The sequence below is a fragment of the Cadophora gregata genome, assembly GCF_030347475.1.
Source record: "Cadophora gregata isolate MNR1 chromosome Unknown scaffold_6, whole genome shotgun sequence".
Lineage (NCBI taxonomy): Eukaryota > Fungi > Ascomycota > Leotiomycetes > Helotiales > Ploettnerulaceae > Cadophora > Cadophora gregata.
Window position 1 is genome coordinate 166,152 of NW_026695929.1, and position 22,582 is coordinate 188,733.

General features: G+C 46.4%; 7 protein-coding genes across 8 annotated transcripts; 1 reads left to right on the forward strand and 6 right to left on the reverse strand.

The window, feature by feature from the left end:
* Positions 1-264: 264 nt before the first annotated feature.
* Positions 265-2,873, reverse strand: ONS95_011878 (uncharacterized protein). The gene is made up of 2 exons (XM_058505477.1): positions 804-2,873; positions 265-748 (listed from the first exon to the last, which is right to left on the reverse strand). The coding sequence occupies exons 1-2, from the start codon at positions 2,737-2,739 to the stop codon at positions 543-545; spliced, it is 2,142 nt and encodes a 713-aa protein (XP_058357998.1). The 5' UTR covers positions 2,740-2,873; the 3' UTR covers positions 265-542.
* A 143-nt stretch (positions 2,874-3,016) lies between these two features.
* ONS95_011879 (uncharacterized protein) lies at positions 3,017-4,438 on the reverse strand. Its single transcript, XM_058505478.1, has 3 exons — positions 4,069-4,438; positions 3,183-4,016; positions 3,017-3,125 (listed from the first exon to the last, which is right to left on the reverse strand). Exons 1-3 carry the CDS (start codon positions 4,365-4,367, stop codon positions 3,050-3,052), a joined length of 1,209 nt encoding a protein of 402 aa, XP_058357999.1. The 5' UTR covers positions 4,368-4,438; the 3' UTR covers positions 3,017-3,049.
* A 148-nt stretch (positions 4,439-4,586) lies between these two features.
* On the reverse strand, positions 4,587-7,037 carry ONS95_011880 (uncharacterized protein). The gene is made up of 7 exons (XM_058505479.1): positions 6,725-7,037; positions 6,401-6,670; positions 6,244-6,351; positions 6,158-6,193; positions 5,807-6,108; positions 5,564-5,754; positions 4,587-5,515 (listed from the first exon to the last, which is right to left on the reverse strand). Exons 1-7 carry the CDS (start codon positions 6,938-6,940, stop codon positions 4,998-5,000), a joined length of 1,641 nt encoding a protein of 546 aa, XP_058358000.1. The 5' UTR covers positions 6,941-7,037; the 3' UTR covers positions 4,587-4,997.
* A 1,276-nt stretch (positions 7,038-8,313) lies between these two features.
* ONS95_011881 (uncharacterized protein) lies at positions 8,314-10,548 on the reverse strand. Of its 2 annotated transcripts, XM_058505480.1 has the most exons (7): positions 10,377-10,548; positions 10,231-10,319; positions 10,057-10,178; positions 9,710-10,009; positions 9,522-9,613; positions 8,673-9,471; positions 8,314-8,620 (listed from the first exon to the last, which is right to left on the reverse strand). In XM_058505480.1, the coding sequence occupies exons 1-7, from the start codon at positions 10,471-10,473 to the stop codon at positions 8,440-8,442; spliced, it is 1,680 nt and encodes a 559-aa protein (XP_058358001.1). In that variant the 5' UTR covers positions 10,474-10,548; the 3' UTR covers positions 8,314-8,439. The 2 variants fall into 2 exon arrangements, with proteins under 2 accessions (XP_058358001.1, XP_058358002.1); XM_058505481.1 differs by having other exon boundaries at positions 8,323-9,471; positions 10,231-10,322.
* A 2,407-nt stretch (positions 10,549-12,955) lies between these two features.
* On the reverse strand, positions 12,956-17,108 carry ONS95_011882 (uncharacterized protein). The gene is made up of 4 exons (XM_058505482.1): positions 15,029-17,108; positions 14,500-14,558; positions 14,241-14,433; positions 12,956-14,189 (listed from the first exon to the last, which is right to left on the reverse strand). The coding sequence occupies exons 1-4, from the start codon at positions 15,743-15,745 to the stop codon at positions 13,194-13,196; spliced, it is 1,965 nt and encodes a 654-aa protein (XP_058358003.1). The 5' UTR covers positions 15,746-17,108; the 3' UTR covers positions 12,956-13,193.
* Positions 17,109-18,362, forward strand: ONS95_011883 (uncharacterized protein). Its single transcript, XM_058505483.1, has one exon. It carries the CDS (start codon positions 17,265-17,267, stop codon positions 18,114-18,116), a length of 852 nt encoding a protein of 283 aa, XP_058358004.1. The 5' UTR covers positions 17,109-17,264; the 3' UTR covers positions 18,117-18,362.
* Positions 18,363-18,471: 109 nt separating this feature from the next.
* Positions 18,472-20,608, reverse strand: ONS95_011884 (uncharacterized protein). The gene is made up of 2 exons (XM_058505484.1): positions 20,345-20,608; positions 18,472-20,267 (listed from the first exon to the last, which is right to left on the reverse strand). The coding sequence occupies exon 2, from the start codon at positions 20,045-20,047 to the stop codon at positions 19,046-19,048; it is 1,002 nt and encodes a 333-aa protein (XP_058358005.1). The 5' UTR covers positions 20,048-20,267; positions 20,345-20,608; the 3' UTR covers positions 18,472-19,045.
* Between the last annotated feature and the right edge of the window lie 1,974 nt (positions 20,609-22,582).

A 22,582-nucleotide genomic window follows, 5' to 3' on the forward strand; every position in this document is an offset into this window, starting at 1 on the left:
TCCCATTTCGCCTAACGAGACCCCAAGTTCTGCAAGGGGTTCGTCTTCAAAATAAGGCTCTTATTAAAGAGGACTTGGTGGCTCCATCATCCTGAAATATTCTTTGCCGTTGGCCTGCTCACGAATCAACATCACTGTGTAATGAAATAAGCCTTCTGGAATCCTGGATTAAAAACAAGAGATTTTACGTCGTTGCCTGCTCCGTAACATAATGTAACACAGAGCCAAGGACAAATGCTCTCTCTGCCGCTCTCTCCTGTTTGTCCCCGGATTGCTTCGCCGCCATACCCGGCGCCGGAGATGCCATTGCTAGATACCCTTTTGCTGATCGAAGAATGAAATTGTCTGAAGTTTATAAAGGAAGCTAAGGTATTCGAATGGTCTCAAGCTCGGGGAACACTGCAGCTGAAAGAGCAAACAAGGAAGGTGTATGTGTCCGCATTCGGAATGATAAGTTGTTATAGGGACTATACAACCCAAGGGGCATGAGGAGTCAAAGACGCTGATTCAGCCTTGAAGTGAAAGAATATGAGTATTTCAAATTAGACAAGTACTATCTCTTCAAACAAGGGATCAATAGCTTCCCGTAACTTGACCTGAAAGTCTTTCGGTTGGGCATCTCGGAACTTGTACCTTGTGTGCATGCTTTTGTTTGCAAGCGCGGCCTCATGCATCTTTTCGCCGAAAACAGGGTCCGAACCACTCTGATTTTTGAATGCCTCGACAACAGCCTCACCATCCATTACACCTAGAGCAGTTTAGTATGGCTTGAAACGAGGAGGCTAGACTTGCGAAGTACATACCATGACAGTAGCAGTTCTGCACAAACGTGAAAGCTCCAATGCCTCGCTCCGGAGCAGGACGCAGAATAGCAGGATCGTCAGATCCGGCCAAGATAGCTAATACATCCCCCTCTTCCATTGGTGCTCTATCGGCAAGTCCAATACGATTGCCTGTTGTGACGAAAAGCCTGGATTCAGCATGCATAGCCCAGACGGAGTGTTTGAAGAGAGTCTTCACGCTTTCTTCCAGGACATATTGATCGTCCGTCAAGAAATGTGTCCATTGTGCGGCTATGCCGACATATCGTTCGTTTTCGGCCCACCGCTGGGTACCGGACCCAGAGCCTATCAATCTCTCCGTCGTGATGGTTCGGCAAAAGTCGAGATCGTTTATGGTACCTGAAGGAAGTGTAGCTTGAACAAAGTCGTGGCAAGATTTCAGATTTTTACGAATATCATCCATAAGGCTTGGATCAGGCAGGCCATGATTGAGAGGTCTCGTAAAACCCAGAATATGGTCGAAAATCATGCCTCGAACTTTCAGCTCACGGGGATGATCTTGGATGATGAGGCAGGTGGCTCTTAAGTCTGCCTTAAAGCATGGACTTGCTGCATAAAAATGCAGTCCATCAATTGTATTGCCGAATTCTGGGACCCAAGATGGTAGTTTCAACTTTCTGTTGTCAACCAGAGCTGTGATTTGTAGAAGTTCGAGATTGCCTGCCAGTTTTGAAATCTTGAAAGCTGCCTCCTCGAAGACGTGTTCGATGCTATGTTCGTATCTCGGAGTAATGTCCAAGGTATTGGGAAGTAAACCGAGCAAAGCGTAAATACGATCATGGGGCACGGTGGATTCACAATGAGCTGTGTTGGCCAGCAGCTTCGCTGGGTTGATTGCATTGTCGCGAGAATAATCCAAGAAGAAGAACAGTTGCTGTATCTGTGAAAGTTTAGACTTGGTAATTGCTTGATAAACTGGCGACTTTTCATCCAGCTCGTTGGAAATCATAGTGGCCAGATTCACCAGCACTTCAGCCAGACGACGAAATTCGAATTCTTGGCTGCCGCAATGCACACGAGGATTTTGAGCCAGCTCAGCCTCTTGGACAACCCAAAGTCTTGACCACCACGGGCTGGCTAGCAGATGCAATAAGCCGTGAAGGCTGCCGCTCTCGACGTCTGTGAGATGAATTGCATTCATTATGCTCCAACCTGGCCGCAGCACATCTCCGCCGCAATCTTCCAGCTTGTCGAACAAAGCCGCGGTGTACTTCATCTCGGGACCCATCCAGATATGTACTTTCTCCGCTTGACGATACAGTCTAGCCATGAGTGTCACCTGATGATTTCGCTCCAAGCTATCCTGCTGATTGATGCAAATTGCATCGACCCATAGCAGGCCAGGTATCTTCCCGTTATCCCTGAAAGATTCCAATGCCTCGTACAGGTTTCGTGATACCAGGAGGACTTTGTTGTCAATGAATATTGGCATAGCTTGCATTGCGTCTCCCCATACATAGGAAAGGGCGTCAAACTCGAGGCTGGCATCGTCGAGTGACCGAACTTCCAGAGAACATGAGACAACCTTGGTGTCCTTGACATTCGAGGGCTGTTGTGAGACTGGATGAATTCTAAGCAGTCTGATCTCGTTATTTGATTGGTTTAGGCTCCTGTATATCCATAATGCGATCCGGCGCTGTAAAGCATTCATAATGGCAGAATACCGATAGTCCTCGTCTTTATCGCCGCTCATTTGCACGATGATGTCCAGGAAAGTCCGTATCATAGAGCCCAAACTCACATCGCGTTTGATGATGTTTTCGATGTCTTCCATCCATCTATTTATATCCCGTGATACGATAATCCGAGTTGCTAACCACATCATCAACTCATGCCCTTTGGACTGTTTCAAGAGAATGAGTAAAGCGTCAGATAAGCTGCTGCCTTCTGGAACCATCACCAAATCTCTCGTGGCTTCTCCAGGTTGGTTGCATTCTTTTTGGTCCGGCTTTTCGAAGCGTTTGAGCCCATGGTTCTCAACTTTGCAAACTTGTGAGCATATTGCAAAATCGAAGTGATGATAGATAATATATGGACAACGTCAGACGCGGAGGATGTCTGACAGCTGAGCCTCAAGGATGCAGGATGACGCAGGGATCCTCACAACCCTTGTCCATTGAATTTTACTGCATCTCAATCACTTTTTTTCTACAAGAAAACATTATCTATCGAAGTGAAAAAAGAGCCATGTATATATTTGATTATCTCTACTTGTTGTTATCTAAGAGTACTTCACATATTGCGTCTCCTATTTGGTTTGTGCTTGCCTTTCCTCCGAGATCGCTGAAGAGCCAATTAGTGAAAGGCCGCGCCGAAAGCCGAAAGAGAAGGATTACTTACCCGGTGCGGATTTCCAGTCCTCCAGCATCCTTAGAGTCGAGTACTTTTGCTACCGCTTTTTCGATGTCTTTCGCCTCCTTGGTCATGCCAAATGAGTACTTCAGCATCATGGCAACCGAGAGTATCATCGCAGCTGGGTTCACAATCCCTTTACCCGCAATGTCTGGGGCACTTCCGTGAACGGGCTCATACAGACCCCTCAACTTGCCCTCTTCGTCTTCTCCCAGCCACCCACTCAAGCTGGCACTTGGTAATAGTCCCAAACTACCAGGAACTACACTCGCAACATCGCTGAGGATGTCTCCGAAAGTGTTGTCCATAACCACAACTCCGTTAAAACTCGTCGGCGCTTTCATCATTAGCATAGCCGCGCTATCAGCAAGTTGATGGCTGATTTTGATATCTGGAAACTCTTCCTGGTAGACTTCCGTCACAACCTTTCTCCAGAGTCTGGAACTAGCCAGCACGTTCGCTTTGTCACAACTGATAACTTGAGTCGGTCCACCGTTTCCATCAGAGCTCAAATTTGGATTTTCCTTTCCCATTGCATAAGCAAGCTTAGCTGCAACTCGAGCTACTCGCTCAATCTCAGATCTAGAGTACGCCCATGGATCACTCGCGAAATCAGCTTCTTCGACTTTCGTGCCGAAATAAGCACCTCCACAGTTCTCACGGACAATAACGAAATCCGTTCCGGCTATGATTTCTGGACGAAGAGGTGAGAGGTTGGTGAGTGATGCTGAGGGGAGATTGCAAGGACGGAGATTGGCGAATAGAGAAAGTTCCTTTCGGAGAGTAAGAAGACCTGCTTCTGGCCTAATAGCGCCAGCTCCCCTATCAAATTCAGTATCGCACAACTCATCTCAAAGCATGGTGTTGTACTCACCACTTTGGTCCTCCAACAGCACCAAAGAGAATTGCATCACTGTCTTTGGCAAGCTGTAAAACATCGTCTGTCAAAGGAGTGCCATGTGCATCTATACTGCAGCCACCAGTTATTGCTTTGCGGATTCTGAATTGAACACCAGATGTCTTTGTGATAGTCGATAGTACTTTGAGAGCCTCTTCAGCTATCTCGGGTCCGACCCCATCGCCTGGGAGAAGAAGAATAGAATGTAGCTTGGTGGCGGTCGTTCGAGACACCAGGTTTGTCGCCAAAGAGGCGCCAGAATCTTTGACTGCCATAATGAAAATATTGACTGCGTGTAATAAGGATTTAAGAACAATTGAAGTGTCGAAGATGTTTTCAAAGTGAAGTTTGTTGATATGAATGTGGTCTGTGTTGATCTTGAATTGTGGGGTAAGGTCAGACATGCGGGGAAGGTGTCTCCGACACCGGACGACAATATTGACGCAAAAAATTTATATCCGTAATAAAAACATTTTTATATCTAAAGTCGATTAGAGTATAGTACCGCTATTGCTCTCAATATTCTTAAGGAGACTTGAAGAGAATGTAACAGATAAGCACGGACCTGACAAGGATATAGCATTTGTTGAGAGTCTATCTCCTACTTTGTTTCAAGGTACAGTCCTTGCATAAAGTCTCTGAGGGAAAAAGATCAACAGCAGTTTACTCATTGTACCTTTCACAACATTTACCTAGTCGTGAGTATGCAGTTATCAGATTTTTATTTTCATGACGATCAACCTTTTGTAAAACAACTTTAGAATAGAAACCACTTCTATTAAACTTGCTATAGATGTAAATATACCTATGCTTTTCTTCTTGAGCAGCCAGTACAACCCCAGAATTCCAGAAAAAAAAAACTCAACTCTCTGATAGCAAAGGAAAGTACAAAAAGAAACAATTGCTCAAGCATAGATCGCCTTCACGCCATTGGAATATCCATTAACTCCATTGGAGAACCCATTGCCATTGGTGTATCCATTGGCGGTCCTGTTCCCATTGAAGTCCAGTCGCTTAGGCGTAGTTCTGATTGAGTTCGTTCTCTTGAGGCTACTGTTCGGAGCTGGCATATTTTCGATAAGGAACACTTGATCTGGCGTTGGTAGTCCGGGAACGGGTGATGGTGCAGTCCGAAGTGCTTCCTGTGCTACCACGTTGTTGACTTGCTGGATTGTAGTAGGCACTTGAGCTTGGTTTGCTCGGTATGAGCCCTTGACGACGAGCATCTCACCACTGGGGCTAATGGTTGCCTTCTCGAATTTGATCTGACTGTTTTTGAGAACATCCAGAACTTTTGTCGCAACGTAGCCTGCAGCGACACTGGCAGCGGTAATTCCAACAGCAGCTGGCCAACCCATCTGCATCACCATCTGAACCCATTCACCGCCTTCAACAAGCTCACCTGAACCTACGGCTTTCGAGGCTAAAATTTGTAAGTCATTTAGTATATCAGGTAATGAATTTGACCTACGTAGAATTTTGTAATTCCAGTCCACCTGAACGGGAGCAAAGTCCGTTCTGATATCTGCCAAAAGATTTTGGAGCATATTTTTCGCCTTCATCGCATCATCTTCCCCTTCTAATATCAACCAGTCTGGTCCGATGCTGTTCAAGAATGCGTATCCTACGCAGAAAGTGCTCACAGTCTGCAGTCGAAGGCGACTTTGAAAGTCCATCAGCAGTTGATTCATCAATATAATGATTGCTAACTCACATCGAGCTGGGACAGTTCAGTGACAAGAAAGACGCGACAGTTTTTGCATAGTATGCTTTCTCTTCGTCGCTTGGAAAGTGTTCTGTTTCCCATCCCAAGCGGAAAGCGAAGAGAGCTTCAGAACCAGCAGCTCCGTAACTAGCGTCAGTGCCTCGAATTGCCCGGGAGCGCTTGATATAAGCAGGCTCAAGTTCATTTGTTGAACCATCAGGATAAATAGTGACACCCAATGAAGTGATGGCGCCAAATGCAGCCAAAGATGTTATGGGCTTCCAGTGTCCTGGGTCATTGATCCCGTAGTCCTTCAAATATTTAGCTCTGTAGCTAGAAAAAGCTTCAGCGTACACTTACACTCCAGGTCGCTGTCTTTCCGTCTGAGCTTAGCCCCTGCATCATTTTAGCCTACTGATCTCTATTTGGGTAGTCTGCTTGCTTACCCAGCCTACATAGTATGAGTACGAGTTGGTAGGAATGGAGAACTGCAAGGCGTTGCTAACAGCGCGCGTGAAAAGACTTGAGGTCTGCAGTTCCGCGTCAAAGAAAAGCTGGACCAAATGAGCTTCAGTGTCAGGGTTATTGATGGAATATACGAACAGAATACTCGTTCTTCGGGATATATGAAATCTTGTCAAGTCCAGGCTTTGGGTTTGCATCAACATAGATGCAGGTCCACGCTGGATTAGTGCCCGTCTGACTGTAGACTGCGCCATGATACCTGTACGGCATCCCAACGGTCCCAAAACTACCCGCGGGGAAGTCAGGTGGTGGTGGAGCTGGCCCAGCAATCGGCATGTCTGCCGACTTTGGTCCCCAGGTGCATGCCTGACCAGCTTGAATGGGTTGAACTGAAGTTGCTCCTCCGACCTGTCGAGAGTATTAGAACCACCGCACTGTGATGTGCTGAGCTTGTAGACTTACGTGCGCACCATCGGCCAGGGTCAGGACCGCTCCCATGGCATAATTTTCGACCCACGAGAAGTTATTCTGCGCGGTGAGGTCGGTATTCTCTGTCCCCTGGAAGACAACATTGTAGGACCCATTCACCTTGCGAGCGAAGCAAAGGTTTCCAAGGTCGGAACTGTCTTGTAACAGTCGTGGGTCGATGTAGATTATCAATTGTAAGGGCTGAGGCATTTTAGAAGTCGCTTGAGTAGATAGGATATGTGTAGTAAGAGTGTGTGAATTAATTTGAGTAGTAGAGATGGATGATTTGAGCAGAACAGAAGGGAAGAAGGCAGCTTTTATAGTCGAATGGTATGATCAAGGAATGCGAGTGGAAGAACACCATCGTGAACTCTGCTGAATCACTGTCTGCTGTGGATGTTTTTAGTTCGTGCCACGAGGCGGGCCTATGCGAGATGTCTCAAGATTCTCAGACTTTCTGGGTGTAATGTATCAGATGCTCGTTCCTTAGCGCCAATGTCGATCATTTGGCAAGTTTTACCGCGTAGAACATCGTTTCCTTGATATTCAAAGTGAACCTATCGTAAGAATGACAAGACTCTCTAAGCACTTCAAGAATACAGGAATGTGTTGTTGACGATACTTCTCATAAGTTATCACCTATTGCGGCCATAAGCTCTGGGACATATCGTCGCCACACCAATGAATCCTGTCCACCGAAAGACATTCCATGCCACCCAGAGAATCAAGTCAATCTAGACAATTCTAGCTGTAAAGCAGTCTTCATACTCGTCTTCAATGTCTCGCGCCTGATTAAGGCGTGAGTTAAATAGTGATACATGAGCCCAGAAAACGCAGTCCGGGTCGAAGAATGCACAGTGAAAACTATCTTCTCATTACTGGAATGCATGGATGAGCACTCAACGGAAGCCACTACCTGATGCGGCATGTTCAGTCACTAGATAGTAAGCAAGTCCGAACAAGAGGGTTCACTTGAAAAGTGTGGAGATGGTGGCTGTGACCATGTGATGTGCTCCATCATATGAGACAAAGAATCGTTCAACGCCTCGGACCTATCCGTATTTCCCTGCGCCCACGTACATTAGTCTGAGGATAGATCAAATTTCTTACCGGCTTGCTACAGAGAGCGAAGCCAATGTAGGTATAGATCAAGCCAAGGGACTCACCAAAGCATATTTGACGGGATATCACATGGACTGGAATGGATGGCTTGAAGCTCGAAACTGTCTGGACCATCGGTACAAGGTATGGATCTCCTGAATGTATCCAAATTGAAACCAACATCCTGATAGATAAAGGTATGCGAAGAATTGGTTTGGATCAGATCGAGACTGGGAAAGTACTGAATGGTGAATCGATGTTTAAGTCAACAGTAAGGAACAGATCTGGTCTGCTTGCAGTCAAACACTCTTCATTCCGTACGGACATGCTACGGACTCACCAGAAGTGCAAATAATCTTGAATTATTGCAGACTCTCTTCTGAATTCCAGAGCCTATCTGTGGTCAGACTGTGATGCTCAAACGAGAAAAGCGCCTGAGCAGAGCACTTCTGGCTTGGCTACTTTGGACACAAGAACATGAGCATGGATTTATGCATAGATAGTTCATACAGGTGTTCTAATCTTATGTACATTTCTGAGAGAGGTTTCCGGTTGAAATCATTCTTTTGAGGTGGGACGGGGACATGGAAGGTAGCGCCTCAGATAGTCTATCCCGTAACCAGCGAAGCCGGCAATCTTCTGTAACTCCCGATCACGTCCGCAATTTCTTTACTAGGAACTTTAAACGGCTTCAGCTTCGCCCTAAAGTTGGTCCTTTGTTCAAAGGCGTAAGCCATCCCAATTAACCTCTTCTCTGACCATCGTCTCCCTAGAAAGCTCAGACCAAAGCTAAGCGAAAGTCAACAATCAAGATCTTCTCCCCAACATCAAACCAACTTACGGAATTCCTTCAGCTCTTTCTACCAGACCTCTTGAATCCTTCACAACGGTAGATCCAGCAGGATACTCTCCCATGGGTACAGTCACAACTGGCGCTCCAACCGGTGCGGCGAAGTGATGAGCTGCGTAATCTGCTGGCATGACCACTGCGTCAAGGTTATGTCGATCTAATGCACCAAGTAATCCACCTTCACTTCCATAAAAGACATTTTTCTGGTAAGTTGCCCAAAATTCAGGAGACGTGGAGTTGAAGCCTAGTAGCGTTACGTCCCAGATCCCTGTGTCTCGGTCGGGATATTCCTCCAGGGGAAATTGTTGCACGAAAGCTCGCAGGGATGAAAGGTCTGTAATATTGTTTGGGTTCCTCGTCAACTTGCTAAGGTACTTGGGTAATTCGACAATGAAGTCTGCTGATACGAGTTGCCCTGGAATAGACGAGGTCCAGAATTCTTCGGCAGCTGTAAAGTTTGTATTGTCGACGATAGTTGCGCCAGCGTCACGCAAAATATCCAGTGCGTTCTCGAATGCTACCGACTGGGCGGGCTCGAAGGTTGGGGTTGATCCCAGAACTATTGCATTTCTGGGAACACCAATACGAACGCCTCTGAGTGCAGAGATTTGACATGCCTTCACATAATTGGGGATATTTGGGATGGCTAAGGTGTAGTTGTCCTCCACGTCTTTGCCAGCAATGGCTTGGAGAAGATAGGCGGCATCTTTAACAGTTCTTGCAAAAGTCCCAATGGTGTCCAAGTGAGAGCTAACAGGGATCACCAAGTTTCTTGAAGTAAGACCGGAGGCTACAAATATGTTAGCGATCACAACGTTCTCATTTGGAAGAGGAGCCTACTGGGCTTGATTCCCACAACGTTGTTCGCAGAAGCTGGCCTCACAATAGAGCCATCTGTTTCCGTGCCAATGCTTGCCCAGGCTAGACCAAGACTAAATTATCGTCAGTAGGGGGAGCTTTTCGAATGCACACACTTAAGTGATAGATAATGTCCAAAGTCATCCGACAAGGTTGTGGTTGTGACCTACGCAGCACCAATAGCACTTCCAGTCGAGCTTCCCCATGGATCTTGGCCAGGATAATACGGCCCATATGCCTGACCAGATCTTGCAGACCATCCATTACTGGAATTAAATGCCCTGAAATTAGCCCACTCCGAGACACTAGTCTTTCCTAGCAAGATCACACCTGCCTCGCGAAGTTTTCTTGCAATGGTTGAGTCTCGAGGAAGTTTTGCGCCAAGAAGAGCGTAGGATCCCGCTGTAGTGTTCATGTTGTCGCTGGTCCCGATCAGATCTTTCAGTAAGACCGGAATGCCGTGCAATGGTCTAGAAGAGTAAGACTTTGATCTCGGCTCTCGATGACTTATCCTTACCCACGAATATGTCCTCGAGCCCTTTCTAGGTCGAGGCTGGAAGCAATGCTCACGGCATCAGGATTGAGTTCAAGCACAGCATGAAAATCATCTTGGACTTCTGCTATCCTCAAGATATATGCCTGTAATGATTTAGCACTCTCACGTCCAGGTCAAACGTCGTCAGTGGCTCACCTTGACCAAGTCGACACTGGTGAATACCTTCTTCTGCAAGCCATCAGAAAGTGTTTCAAGGCTGGCATCAAGTAAGGAAGGATATTTGACTGCTTCAATCGGTTCAGACAGATGATCATGGGTGGCTAGGATAGTTCATCTCGTACCTGGTCCCTGCGAATGCTCTAGGTACATGCTTTGCACGAGGATGAGAAAGGGCAGGAGAAACATTAAACATGATCTCACGACTCCTGCAGCGTGCATCCTATTTTGTCTAGATGACGGATGATCCGTTCACTGATTATGGTTTGGTTTGTCTGCAATTGTACAACATCGTCCAAATGAATCTGCATATCGTTAGGCAGGCGCAGCGGGGTCTTATTTAATCACTATCTGCGGGACGGCCTTTGCTGTTTTGTGCCACCTGAGCTGACGTGCACTTTGCATGATTTCTGACCAGTAACATTCTGTGACGAAGACTTGCAGCTGGACAGGACGATCCTCCCGCTTTCCATTGTCTGCCTCTGCCTGCCAAGATATGGCTGAACTGCAGCCCGCACTTGCAGGCAATATCCACTTCAGTTGTGCGGGGAATGTGGAAAATATTGATTAGCTTGACCGCTGTCCCGTTCATGTAATTTAAAAAGTGGGAAGGATTGATGAAAGAGCACAAGATATCAAAAGCCTCAGACAAAGTTGCTCTGCAATCTAATTCCGAATATAATGACTCCACACGACACTTCTTCGAGGCTTTGTGTTAGTTCTAGCGAGGAAAGGCTGACGGGTTTCTACATCAATAGGTGAAGAAATCGGTATTTCTTGCATGATAGAAAATGGTAACAGTATAAAGATCTATTTCGACGCCGACTGCAAGTCACAATATATAGAAAGATGTATCACTTCTGGAATATTGCAAGTCAAACTCACCTACAGGCAGATACGCATGACCAAACGTTTCCTGTACAAGCGTACACGCGAACTGTTGGATTGCAAGATCAATCAAAATATAGCTCTAAGCTTCGGAATATCACTCTAAACTAATTCCCAAGCAATTATTGTATTCACAGTCAAGAAGCTTTAGATTTCCCAAGGCGCTGTGACATCTGTCATTGCGGTCATTTCCGGATTCTCAGTCGAGAACACCTTCATCTACATTCAATTTCTTCGTGCTTCTGATTTTAGTTGAAAATACCCAGGGTAACTGGCGATCATGATTCTAAGAGGTGTCAAAAGAGCCTCCATCTTCGGTCAAAGCATTGCCAATTCAGGAATCTCGCAACGATACACAGTTGACAATGATGCAATAGACGTACCTACAGAGATCCCAGACCATGAACTAGGCGTTTGGTGATTTCTTCTCTTGTTTTGAGGGAGCAAGCACGACAGAGCAATGGGGATGTTTATATACTCACCCCTATCAAGAATATCATTCACCGCCTAAGAGGTGACAAAGCCCAGGAGGTTTGGCATAAATCTCTGGCCTGTCACGACAATTCTGGACTAAGCTAAGCCACGATCCCCAAAAGTCTGGCAGAAGGGAAAACACAGTGAATCACAGCTATATGCCGATTTTCATTTTATAACAAAGCAAACCCCAAGAAGGGAGACCTCCAACCCTCACGCATCACAATGGCGGCGAGAGAACTTGGCGTCCTGCCTCGCGTGGCCTATTCGGTTAACTGAAACTGTACCACTACGAGTAGAAGTGATCCGAAAGTCTAATCCCCAACAAAACCACTTCCCAATCTTACGAGTTGTCTTTGAATTCAGAGTTTACAGGTGGTGAATTGGTGATCATCGAAATCAGCTCCTCGCTGCCAAATTAGGTCTTGCTGTCATTTTAAACTTTCGCGCTCGCTGCAAACATCGAAGCACTACACAGAAATGAATTCTTTCTATCCTTGGAAAGCCCTTGAATCCCCCTCTACAACAAACCATTGCCAGAAAAACTATCTGTTTTAAATATAAGGCCCTGGTAATGCTGGTACAAGTCCTTCCATCCCCACGGGCTCAGCGGGCTGAGCACACCCACCAAGTGGTTTGACCGGCATGTGCTGTTCATGTACGATACTCTTGAGTGGAAGAAGAGGAGGAGAATTTATATACCCTCAAGCAAACAACAAGACGAAGACATGTCTAAAAGTGAGTGAGCTCTGTGATGTGAACTAGCTATTCACTTACCTCTTCTCCTCTTCTCCTCCTCTCACTCGACTTATTCACAGTACTTTCACTTCCATCCATTTCCCCACCTCCAAACCCCTCTGCCTACTCATCCACCTATATAAACTCCCATCTGCCACTACCCTACTCTTCCACCAAACACATCAAATATGGAGATCAACCCATTCACTCTGCGTTGCCACTGTTCAGTCAAGCTTCCACCACACATCTTAATGTCCGCAAACTGCCGGACGCCAAGAGCTGCTTGAAGTACCTCATGCGCTGTATATAGATCTCGAATTCTACGGAAAATATAGGCTGGGTATTAGTAATTATTGTAAAAATAAATATTCGCACGGAATATTGTCACTCTCTTCACTATTGTCATTCAACCTGGTTCTCCAATATTCTCTCATGACCAGCTGCTCTATTCAAGCAAAAGTAAGCAATACGACATGCTGGGGAGGTGAAAGAAAACAGGGCATCAATATGAGAAACCACAAAGCATACTCTAGAGCTCGTCATGTAGGAGAAGCGCTTCCATCTGGCCCTGTTGTAAGGTGTATTTTTGAGCGATTTAGAGACTGTACGTGGATTGCAACAACGCGCGCGTTTTATATGCATTGACTCGGGGGTGAATATATGGGATGATGTTTGTTTTGGCTTGTCTATATTGATTTGAGATATACTTTGGTATTGGTATATTTCATAAACGTCGCACTTTCTATATCGCGTCGCTAATAATGATAGCATATATCCATAAACATAGCAAGCACTCTTTCCCTGCTCTCACATGGGACAGGCAAAACCTCCACGCAATTCAACTAGAACAAGTCCCTCAATTGGCGATACAACTCCTCGTCGCCACCAAACACATTACTCCCAACGCCACCAAGGCCATCTTCAAGCGGGACATAACTCCCACCCGCTCCGCCCGCTGATGGCGTCCCAGAATTCCCTCCGCCATTCATACCAACGCTCCCTAGCGCCGCTTCAAACAGATTCGTCATCTCAGTACTCATCTGAAATCCATTCATAGGACTATTCCCATTCGCCACGATGTCCCCTCCGTATGTCCCAACACCAACACCCATCCCCGAGATTTCGTGTCCCGCAAGACCAGCCATCGCCAACGCAGCCGATGAATGCGCATCATCCTCATGAATACCATTATGATGGAGACCATTGCGAATATCCGGGTTCAGGCCAAGCTTGGGACCGACTTCTTTAAGACCTTTAATAGTTTTCCAGAGACGTTTGCTGACGAATGATTTAGTGCTGAAGCCTTTGACGAGGTCGAGAGCCATATAGAATTCGTCGCGGCAGAGGGCGCTGAATTGTACTGGGGCGTGGCAGCTGGCGAGGAAGATGACGGCAAGGGCGGAGATGAGGAAGTAGTTGAAGCAGACTTGTTGCACGCGGTAGATGTCGGAGGTTTGGTTGAGGTGCGTGAGTGCGCGGATGGTGTCTTTGGCGAGCTCGACGACCGTATCGGCGTAGTGGGGATGGTCTTGTATGGAGGAGGCGGAGTGGAGGACAGGGCGATAGATAAGGATGCGCATTTGGTTTGCGCGCAGGTAGAGGAGGATTTGGAGACGGTGGATGGCGCGGGAGGAGGTTTGCGTTGATGAGGCTGTGGGGAGTTGGAGTTCTGGTGGGATGGTCTTTTGCCATTGGAGGATTTGATAATCAAGATATCCGACATCGTCTAAGTTCAGGGTTGGACCATGTGCTGGTGAGAAGCTGCAAACGGATTTCCAGACTTTGGATCCGATGCGAGAATAGGAGATCATGACGTTCAGGTAAGGGATGCTGAGTTCCTGCTCGTCTGTCAGCTCTCTGATGCTGGGAAAGGGGTCAGGTCAACGTACAGGCTCGGGCAAGCTTGGATCGATGTCTGCATCTTGTAATGCAAACGGCATGCCTGTCCCGAAACTCCACCTCCTATCCAGTACATAAATTGACCAAAACAGTTTGATGGCGTTTGCTCTCTCCTCCTCGTCAGTGATCACTTTGAAGAACGACTCGCGCCGATGTAGACCAAGCTCGATACACATGCGAGCACTGCAAGACATATTAGTACCATGATCACGGCAATGGATATCGAACACAGTTGTCGCGATCACTTACACTTGGCCAATGATTCTCCAAGCAAGTGCCTCTTCATCGCAATGGAAGTGATATATCGACTATCTGATCGTCAGCTTGTGTCTTTACAAATAAATAATCAAAATATAGGACCAAGAAAGATCAAAGGCTCTTGTTAGTTATGCCTCAGGATCGAGAAAGTGAGGGTGGCGCTCGCTTGAGACCAGCTGAAAGAGCCAGGCTGCCACTTCTCTCCAATCAAGTGCCAAATCGGGTTCGTCCATGGACTTGTTGTCAAATAAGACGTTATCTATCCATTCAAGTCAAGGTCTCATGGTGTAGTGGTCGCACGTCTCGCATAAATTTGCCACGCGAGGAGACGCAAGTTCGATCCTTGCTGAGGCCCAATATCCACGATTTCCTTGTCGCTCTGGTCGCAAACCACAACCTTCCAAAGCTGCGATTTCGAATTTCTTTTGTCGGAAGGGGTGGAAACCAAAAACTCTCCTTCCTTGAGCCAAAAGAAATGTGCAACGTAAAAAGTAAACTCAAAGGTGAAAGTTCAACTCACCACAAGTACAACAAACGGTAGATTTTTGACCTCAATTGTCTCACTGTGCAAGACCCGGTCTGCAGCCTCCCTGACACTTTCGAAGAGCCGGGATCCGATTTCACTATGTCCATTTCCCTCGGTGACCGTGGCGCATGCAAGAACCATTTTCAATACCAAAGACTGTTCATCGTGTATCCCCTGTCCTGGGAGTGTAGGGTTGACTAGACCGCTCCTTACTGCCGCCTCGATAAAGTCGTACAGATTCGTCCCATGGATTATAACCTGCTCAATGTTCACAACCGGATACATCAAGCCCATTTCTTCTTCGTACACCCTACACAGCCGGCTCATCTCCTCTTTACTCAGTGACCATATTGGATCTTTGGTTGGGTTGCCATTGCTGATAGTCGGAACTTGACTCTGTCTTCGTGGAGGAGATCCAATCGGGGTAGCATCGGATGTGATTGCACCCTCGTCTCCAAGCCCCTGGTATCCCATATTATGCAGTGTATTCTTTGCGACATCTAGACTGAACGCAGAGCTGGTCGGGCCGCGGAAGGAGGGGTGTTTCGGTGTAGATCGGAACCTGTTAGAAGGAGATAAGGGCGGCGGAACTGACATCGAGGTCTCCGAGGGCGGCACATACGAGACTCCATCTCCGGCAGCTCGCAGAGCATTGAGATTCGCGTATAAATTATCTACTTGTTCCTGGAGTTGGGCGAGATGTGCGTTCATTTGGCGGAACTCTTCAGACTCCTTGAAGCCATTCGAGCAACAGTTCGGCGCATACTGGCAATCTAGATTGAGGTTGCCGCATCGTTGGCAGGGCGTGTTTCCATTACATTTGATCTTGCGCCGCTTACACTCGTTGCTGGAGATCCGAGGTCAGTAATCTGATATGGCTGTTGTTTTCTGTTGAATTTGATGCGCCGCGGCATCCAGACCCGCTCCCGCAGTAAAAACTGGTAGACGTACCACGCAATGGAGATATATCTATTCCTCTTCGCCCTTGTATGTGTATTTCCATTCGCACTGGTGCTAGTCTCGTCGTTCTTCCTCTTGTTTCCGCTCCCATTGCCTGTTTCCGCAGGGCTTTCCGCACTCGACGACTGGCGTTGGCTGTTCATAATGCGCGGAATTGCGACAGGCGAGATGGGCGTGATGGGCGAGTCCACGAGGTAGTTGATATCTGCAACCTGGCTTTCAAGAATGTTCATAGTCACATACGAAGTTCTGGTCCACGCGTGAGGCGACAAACGGCGAGAGGAAAGACAGTGTAGTTAGAGAGAATTCCACGTTGAATTCCAGACATTGCGGGGTTGCGGCTAGCGGAAATGTCCCAGCCGTAAACCTGGAGTCGGTGTGTTACTAATGCTGCACGTGATGCATCTTGGATCAAGACCAATCTGGAAACAAAGGCTGCGTCTAATCAGATTTTCAAAAGGGGTCAGTCATCTAAGTTATTGAAAGACAAAATGAGGAATAGAGAATCGGCTCAACTTGACACTGTGTTAAACATCCACCAGGTGGTGTCCTGTTCTGGATGGAGGAGAAAGCGAGTCAGGGACATAGCCTTGAAAAATGACCCAATCATCTGGGCAGCCAAAAATAAGAAATACTGTAGCGATTAGATAAAAAGTGCTATTCTTTCGGCCAGAAGCTCAACTGACGATACAGTACCAAAGTCTTGGCCTGAAATACAAGAAAAAAACACAACAGTCTGCCTATAGGGTTTTGGCTGTACTCGGAAGTGAAATTTATTCTTTGTTGACTTTCATAATACCCTGTCTACCCTGTCACCATCCTTGAAGCGATAGCGAGAACGAGATAGGGATGATTATCAGGATCATCGGGGCGCGAATGAATTTTAGCATCCCCATTCAAGATGTAAACCATACATGAACCATACATGACCTCATAGAAAGATCGTAGTCAAAGTTCTCAACCTTCGTCTGCTTTCCTCAGCCTTCTTCGCATTTCTTCGAGATGACTGTTTTCATTCACGGGTGGGCAATTCTGCCCTCGCTTGTCACTTAAAAGGCGCGCTATCAGCTCACCGCCTACTCTGTCCACTTCCAATGTATCTACTTCATCACTACCACTCTTCGACTCATATTCCATATAAAATCCAGGAGATCCTTCATCGAAATTCGAGACTCAACACTGAGATCCTTCTAAGCAAGACTCCCATAAATCAACTGGATTTTGGAGCACCAATATAAGAGTATTCCAGACCAATAGGTCTCCAGTCAATATGGCAGCACGTACCAAACTCATCTATCAACACCACCAAGAATTCCGCCAACACCTCAGCAAAGTCCTCTCCATCTCACCAGTCTCAGCTCTCCCGCCATCAGATCAATCTCTCCTGAAGAACGCCTCAGAAGATGACTACGCACTAGTCACAGATGAGACGATATTCTACGTCCAAGGTGGGGGTCAACCCTCAGACACCGGCTCAATCAGCACTCCAGCCTCCTCAACCTCATCATCACCAGATTCAGAAGCCCCAGCAAAATCTACATTCGAGGTCACCGCAGTCCGACACCCAGCAGCCGGCGGCGCAATCCTCCACTTCGGACGCTTCAACCCCCTCACCAGCCACCCAACCCTCCAACCAGGCGACTCAATCCAACAAACCATCGACGGCCCCAAAAGAGACCACTACTCCCGCCTCCACACAGCAGGACACATCCTCGGCCTCGCCATCAACGCCCTAATGCAAGACGGGACTCTCCCCTCAACGCTGATCGAGTCCAAAGCATCTCACTACCCGGATTCAGCAGCCGTGGAGTTCGTCGGGCTGATCGACTCCAAGCATTTGCCTGCTATTCAGGAGAAGACGGATGAGTTTGTGGCGAGTAAGAGGAAGGTGTCGATTCATTGGTGGTCGATGGAGAGGTTGAGGAGGGAGTGTCTGGGTGTGGGTGAGGAGTTTGAGTTGCCGGAGGGGGAGACGGAGGGGAGGGTGGTGGAGATGGAGGGGTTGGGGGCGTATCCTTGTGGGGGGACGCATGTGGCGAGGTGTGATTTGGTGGGGAAGGTGGAGGTTAGGAAGATTGCGAGGAGTAAGGGGGTTAGTCGGGTGAGTTATAGGGTTGCGTAGGGAGCGGATGGCAGTTGCGTCTGCAAATGGGCAATTTGTAGAGCCGAAATGGTGGCCTTGCTCCCTCGGACTGGCTATTTGTTGTCACTTTTTTGTCTGATGACACTAGACGCTGCAAATCTGTTTAGAGAATTTATAGAATGATGGGGTAGACTAGAAATGGGTATTTAGAGATGAATTATATGGGAAATTAGTCAATTAGTATATCTCTCCAGGTTCTTGTCCAAGATTATCCATGAATATGACAACAATCAAAATTGCATTGTCTCAATCGATACTAGAAAAAGAAAAAAACATATGTTGATAATGTTGTAGTTGTTATGAAACACTAATTGTTGCTGTTTCCCATTTCCCCAGGAGATGAAGAAAGATCTCTGGCAACTGAAATCTAAAGATTTTCGTGTATGAAGTTGAATGAATGAATATCAAGTGCGCAACCAGTAACTTTTGCGTTCATCACCGTGTCGGCCATTTCCCTCTATAAATTAGATGTGAAATCCGACATTGCTTCTCAATGTGACAAACTTCAGCCCCTAACTCTGTAGCGTCGGCAGTCTTCGCACGCCAGCATATGGCACCGCTTACAAGACAAGATGTACTTCCAATGTCTGTCACCGCACATCTCGCACACCTTTCCACGGCGTGACCCAGCTAGCTTGGTGAATTTGCCACTGTGGTTGCATTCGTGATTTGCTCGTAGCTCCTGTGTCATAGCTACCACACGCTGCTGACGAACAGCAGGTGCCAAGGGCAATATTGCCTCTCTGTCAACAATCTGCTGTGCTCTTCGATCGATCAGATCCGGAACCCAATCATCACACTGGCATTCTTTCCACTTCACGCCACATCTGTAGCAGAACTCTGCACAACATCTACAACTGTCATTTTATTTAGCACCTAGTTGAAAACCATGTAGCAGTGTGTATCACTCACGTCATGTGGTCACAACCATCATCCCGAGCAACCATTTCGCCGCATCCAAAGCAAGATTGCCAACCTCGGTCGGCGGCAAAATCTATAAGGCTCTGCCTTGACTCCTCTGATGGGCATGACCCATCATGTGCTAGGCCTTTGCAATGCATACAAGTCCCAGCACCACAGGCCTCACAGGACGCCCGATCAGTCGTTCGGTGCGACAGTGGAATGAACTTGGCACACTCTGAGCTAGCGCAGTAGACTCTATTCGTGCTGGTGAATTCCAGTTCAGCATTTCGATAGGCAGTCAACTCTTCGACTGTGAAGCTTGTCTCGATGAGCGAGAAGTCAATCGCCTCACGGTGACATGTTGGAGGAAAGAGGCTTTCGTCCTTGGTAACGCGCAGGAAGAAAGATTTGAGACATGGCTTGCAGTATATATCAGTGCAAGCCAAACGCATTGTGGCATGAGGATGGAAGGCGTCCCCACAGACACTGCACTCCACTTTGAGTTGGGACATGTGCTCAAGGACTATGTTCTGGCGGTGAGTGTAATGGGTCGATGGGCCGGCAATGATGGTACTGGACTGGTCGCTGAAAGTCGAAGCTTCTGTAGCTCGCAAGACATGATCCCAGCTGACCGACTCCTCTTCAATTGTAGGCATCTCTGGAATAGAGATGATATCCTGAGATGGCAGACTTCCGTCTGGATTCAGGCTTATGGCGAGCTCTCGATCCCGAGCCGACTGTAATTCCTCGACCCTGAGCTCTTCAATGGCTACTGCGTCAGAATCGACAGCTATGGCAATGCTGTGAGCGAATCTCAAGTCCTCAATCAGGAAAAGCATATTCCTCATCTCGGCCTCGAAGTTATCAAATGCCAGAACAAAGTCCGGAGGATTATCTTCAGGCCATTTCCCGGATTGGAGCTCGCGCTGAGCTTCGATTTCTTCGAGTTGAAGCGCCAGAGCAACACACTCGCTGTCGAACATAACAGCTGATTCAACGCAAGCCATGATTGAGGTTGATTTTTTTTCGCTTGATGTGGATTGAATGATTATGTGGTTAATTGTTGAGAAAGACTCAAAGAGGGGGGAGATGGAGAATTTCTCAAGTATGGTCTCGCAACGCGTTGCGCGTTCAAGCAGGGCAGGAATGAGCGCTTATTGTATTTGAGGACAGTAAGCGTCAATGAGTAGCTCAATGTACATAGTGCCAATTGGTCTTTCGGCAGCTCTGTTAAGGTAAAGAGGGTTAGCTAGCATTCCAGTCGTCATAGGTGTTGACTTGCCGCCAGATAGAAGGTCTCTCACCTGGAGAATGACTGCTTACCGTCGTACAGGTAATCTGCTTTCGGTCTTGTTTGTCACAGACTGAGCCGAGTGAGAGAATCTTCGTAGACATCTTTCCTTCGAGCTAGGTACATCTACACTCACTCTTTGCTGAGAAACAGATCAGATTCAGTCCTTCGTTTTCCAAGGACCTGGATGAGATTGGTGCAGCATGTACTCCGGCTATGAGCCAAAGCAATTGTGCAAAGAAACCATGGATGATTGGGCGAGGTTCATGCTTTCCATGCTGATCCAACCTTGATTGACATCATCGTCCAAGCTGTGTTGATTTTTGGCTTGATATAAAGTTGAGGGATTAATTGCATTGCCGGGAGCGAAGGAAAGAGAGAAAGACCACTGCTGGGTGAGGCCGGATCACCTCTTGATTCGCAATTTGCTCCTTTGAAATGTCGTATTGATTCAGTGGTTTGAATTTTAAAAATGTCAAAGAGGAAGTATATACTCGCAGTATTCATTATGTTAGTGAGAGATCAAAATCAAGGTAAAATCTCCTTTTGATTGTGTTAGAAATATGGGGATTGTAAGCGTAGACTCAGTACTGTAGGCCGTACTACTAAGTACGCTACCCCTTTATATAAGAGATTCTCTCTCTCTATAGTAGCTTCTTATACAACTACAATTATAACATAGTAGCAATTCTAATCGATCGAAAAAGACCTCAAAACTTCATTTTTATTAAGATCTCTACTTCATTAACTCTTAGTATATCTGCCACTACGCCACGATATTATCCTAATCAAAAGTACTAATTCCCTACGTCGCTGGAGCCTTAAAAGGTAAAACTCTACTAGAGTTCGATAACTTCTTTAAATAGGAGCTTGAGACTAAATAAGAGCTAGCTAAGGCTAGTGTTCTTCATCACGTTCTTACTAAAGTTAGCGTACCGAATAGTGTTAATCAGCAGAATACTCACGCTAAGGAAAAGAAGGAAGCTTTTAAAATAATCGTTAACTTAATCTCTAAGCTTCTCTTTCCCAAGTATAGAGATATTATTAAACTAAACGACGCTAAGCCTCTCTAGGAAGCTATTCACGTAGACAAAGGTAAAGTAGTTCAAGGGAGTCTTACTTTTACTAATATAAGAGACGATTTCTTTAAGATAAAGTTTATCCCGGGGGAGGAAACACTTCAGAACTATATCATAAGGCTCTTACTCTTTAAAGTAAAGCTCAGCGGCGATAGTAAACCTCTCACTAATAAGGATATACGTCTCAAGCTGTTACAGTCGTTGCCAGCGTCCGGAGCTTAGATTACTATAGCGCTTACCCTAGAATCGCAAGACCTAGATCTTAGAGATACTATACGAAAGCTTAACGAATATCAAATTTAATAGAGGGAACAGCTTCGACCTATAGCTACTAGTAACGCCGCGAACTACGCGAATAGAAGCTACAATAGAGGGAGAGGTAGTAGAGACAGTAGAGGCCAGAGAGGTAGAGGCCACTCACGTAGGAGAGGTAATATACGTAAGAACAGGAGAGAACAGGAAAGACGGAATAACAACAGCAAGAGTAGTGGCTAATAGAGATATAGAGAGCGCGTGGAAAAGAGAGGAAATCGCCCTAAATTAGGCCGAAATCAGTGTGCCCGGTGTAAAGGCTATAGCCACTAGTACGCAGACTACACAGAAGCTAAGAATACTCACGCGAGAGATAGCGCTAACAAAGTAGAGGAAATTAAAGACGATAATACTTATCCTGTGTTCCCTTCGGAAGAGATTTACTACGCTGAAGATATAGAATATACTTTATTAATAATCTCTATTATAGAATCTATCTAGAAAATCGACTCTAGCGCCACTCGCCACTTCAGTGGAGTTCTAGCTGAGTTCAAGTAACTTAAGCGCTAGCGCAACGTCAAATACGTTAAAACAGCGACTAATTCGTACTTAATAGCTGAAGGTTATAGAGATATTACCGTTAATAGGTTAACCCTTAAAGATATATAGTATGTACCTAACTTCGGAGCTACAAAGCTAGTATTAATATATCAACTCTCAGACGAAGGAATTAATACGGAACTGACTAAGATATTAGCAAATAGATACCGGAATAGTGAACTAGCCTTTATAGGCATAAGAAACAGAGGTTTATATATTCTAGATACGAATCCTCGATGTTAAGTTACGTATAACGTAATTCCGTTAGACTTAAAGCTACTAAAGGAACGAATAGAGAGTTAGCCTAGCATAGAGGAAAC

Bases quoted from the DNA above. Each gene is read 5' to 3' on its own strand.
- ONS95_011878 (XM_058505477.1), bottom strand. From the start codon at position 2,739: ATGGTTCCAGAAGGCAGCAGCTTATCTGACGCTTTACTCATTCTCTTG. The intron at 749-803 runs GTATGTACTTCG...AAACTGCTCTAG, and splicing joins GCAGAACTGCTACTGTCATG to GTGTAATGGATGGTGAGGCT.
- ONS95_011879 (XM_058505478.1), bottom strand. From the start codon at position 4,367: ATGGCAGTCAAAGATTCTGGCGCCTCTTTGGCGACAAACCTGGTGTCT. The intron at 4,017-4,068 runs GTGAGTACAACA...TGAATTTGATAG, and splicing joins GCTGTTGGAGGACCAAAGTG to GGGAGCTGGCGCTATTAGGC. The intron at 3,126-3,182 runs GTAAGTAATCCT...TTGGCTCTTCAG, and splicing joins GGACTGGAAATCCGCACCGG to CGATCTCGGAGGAAAGGCAA.
- ONS95_011880 (XM_058505479.1), bottom strand. From the start codon at position 6,940: ATGCCTCAGCCCTTACAATTGATAATCTACATCGACCCACGACTGTTA. The intron at 6,352-6,400 runs GTTCGTATATTC...CATTTGGTCCAG, and splicing joins TCCCGAAGAACGAGTATTCT to CTTTTCTTTGACGCGGAACT. The intron at 6,194-6,243 runs GTAAGCAAGCAG...AAAATGATGCAG, and splicing joins ACTCATACTATGTAGGCTGG to GGGCTAAGCTCAGACGGAAA.
- ONS95_011881 (XM_058505480.1), bottom strand. From the start codon at position 10,473: ATGCACGCTGCAGGAGTCGTGAGATCATGTTTAATGTTTCTCCTGCCC. The intron at 10,320-10,376 runs GTACGAGATGAA...CGATTGAAGCAG, and splicing joins AGAGCATTCGCAGGGACCAG to TCAAATATCCTTCCTTACTT. The intron at 9,614-9,709 runs GTAGGTCACAAC...ACGATAATTTAG, and splicing joins GGAAGTGCTATTGGTGCTGC to TCTTGGTCTAGCCTGGGCAA.
- ONS95_011882 (XM_058505482.1), bottom strand. From the start codon at position 15,745: ATGAACGCACATCTCGCCCAACTCCAGGAACAAGTAGATAATTTATAC. The intron at 14,559-15,028 runs GTGAGTTGAACT...ACGATCAGATAG, and splicing joins TACCGTTTGTTGTACTTGTG to TCGATATATCACTTCCATTG. The intron at 14,434-14,499 runs GTAAGTGATCGC...TATGTCTTGCAG, and splicing joins TGGAGAATCATTGGCCAAGT to TGCTCGCATGTGTATCGAGC.
- ONS95_011883 (XM_058505483.1), top strand. From the start codon at position 17,265: ATGGCAGCACGTACCAAACTCATCTATCAACACCACCAAGAATTCCGC.
- ONS95_011884 (XM_058505484.1), bottom strand. From the start codon at position 20,047: ATGGCTTGCGTTGAATCAGCTGTTATGTTCGACAGCGAGTGTGTTGCT.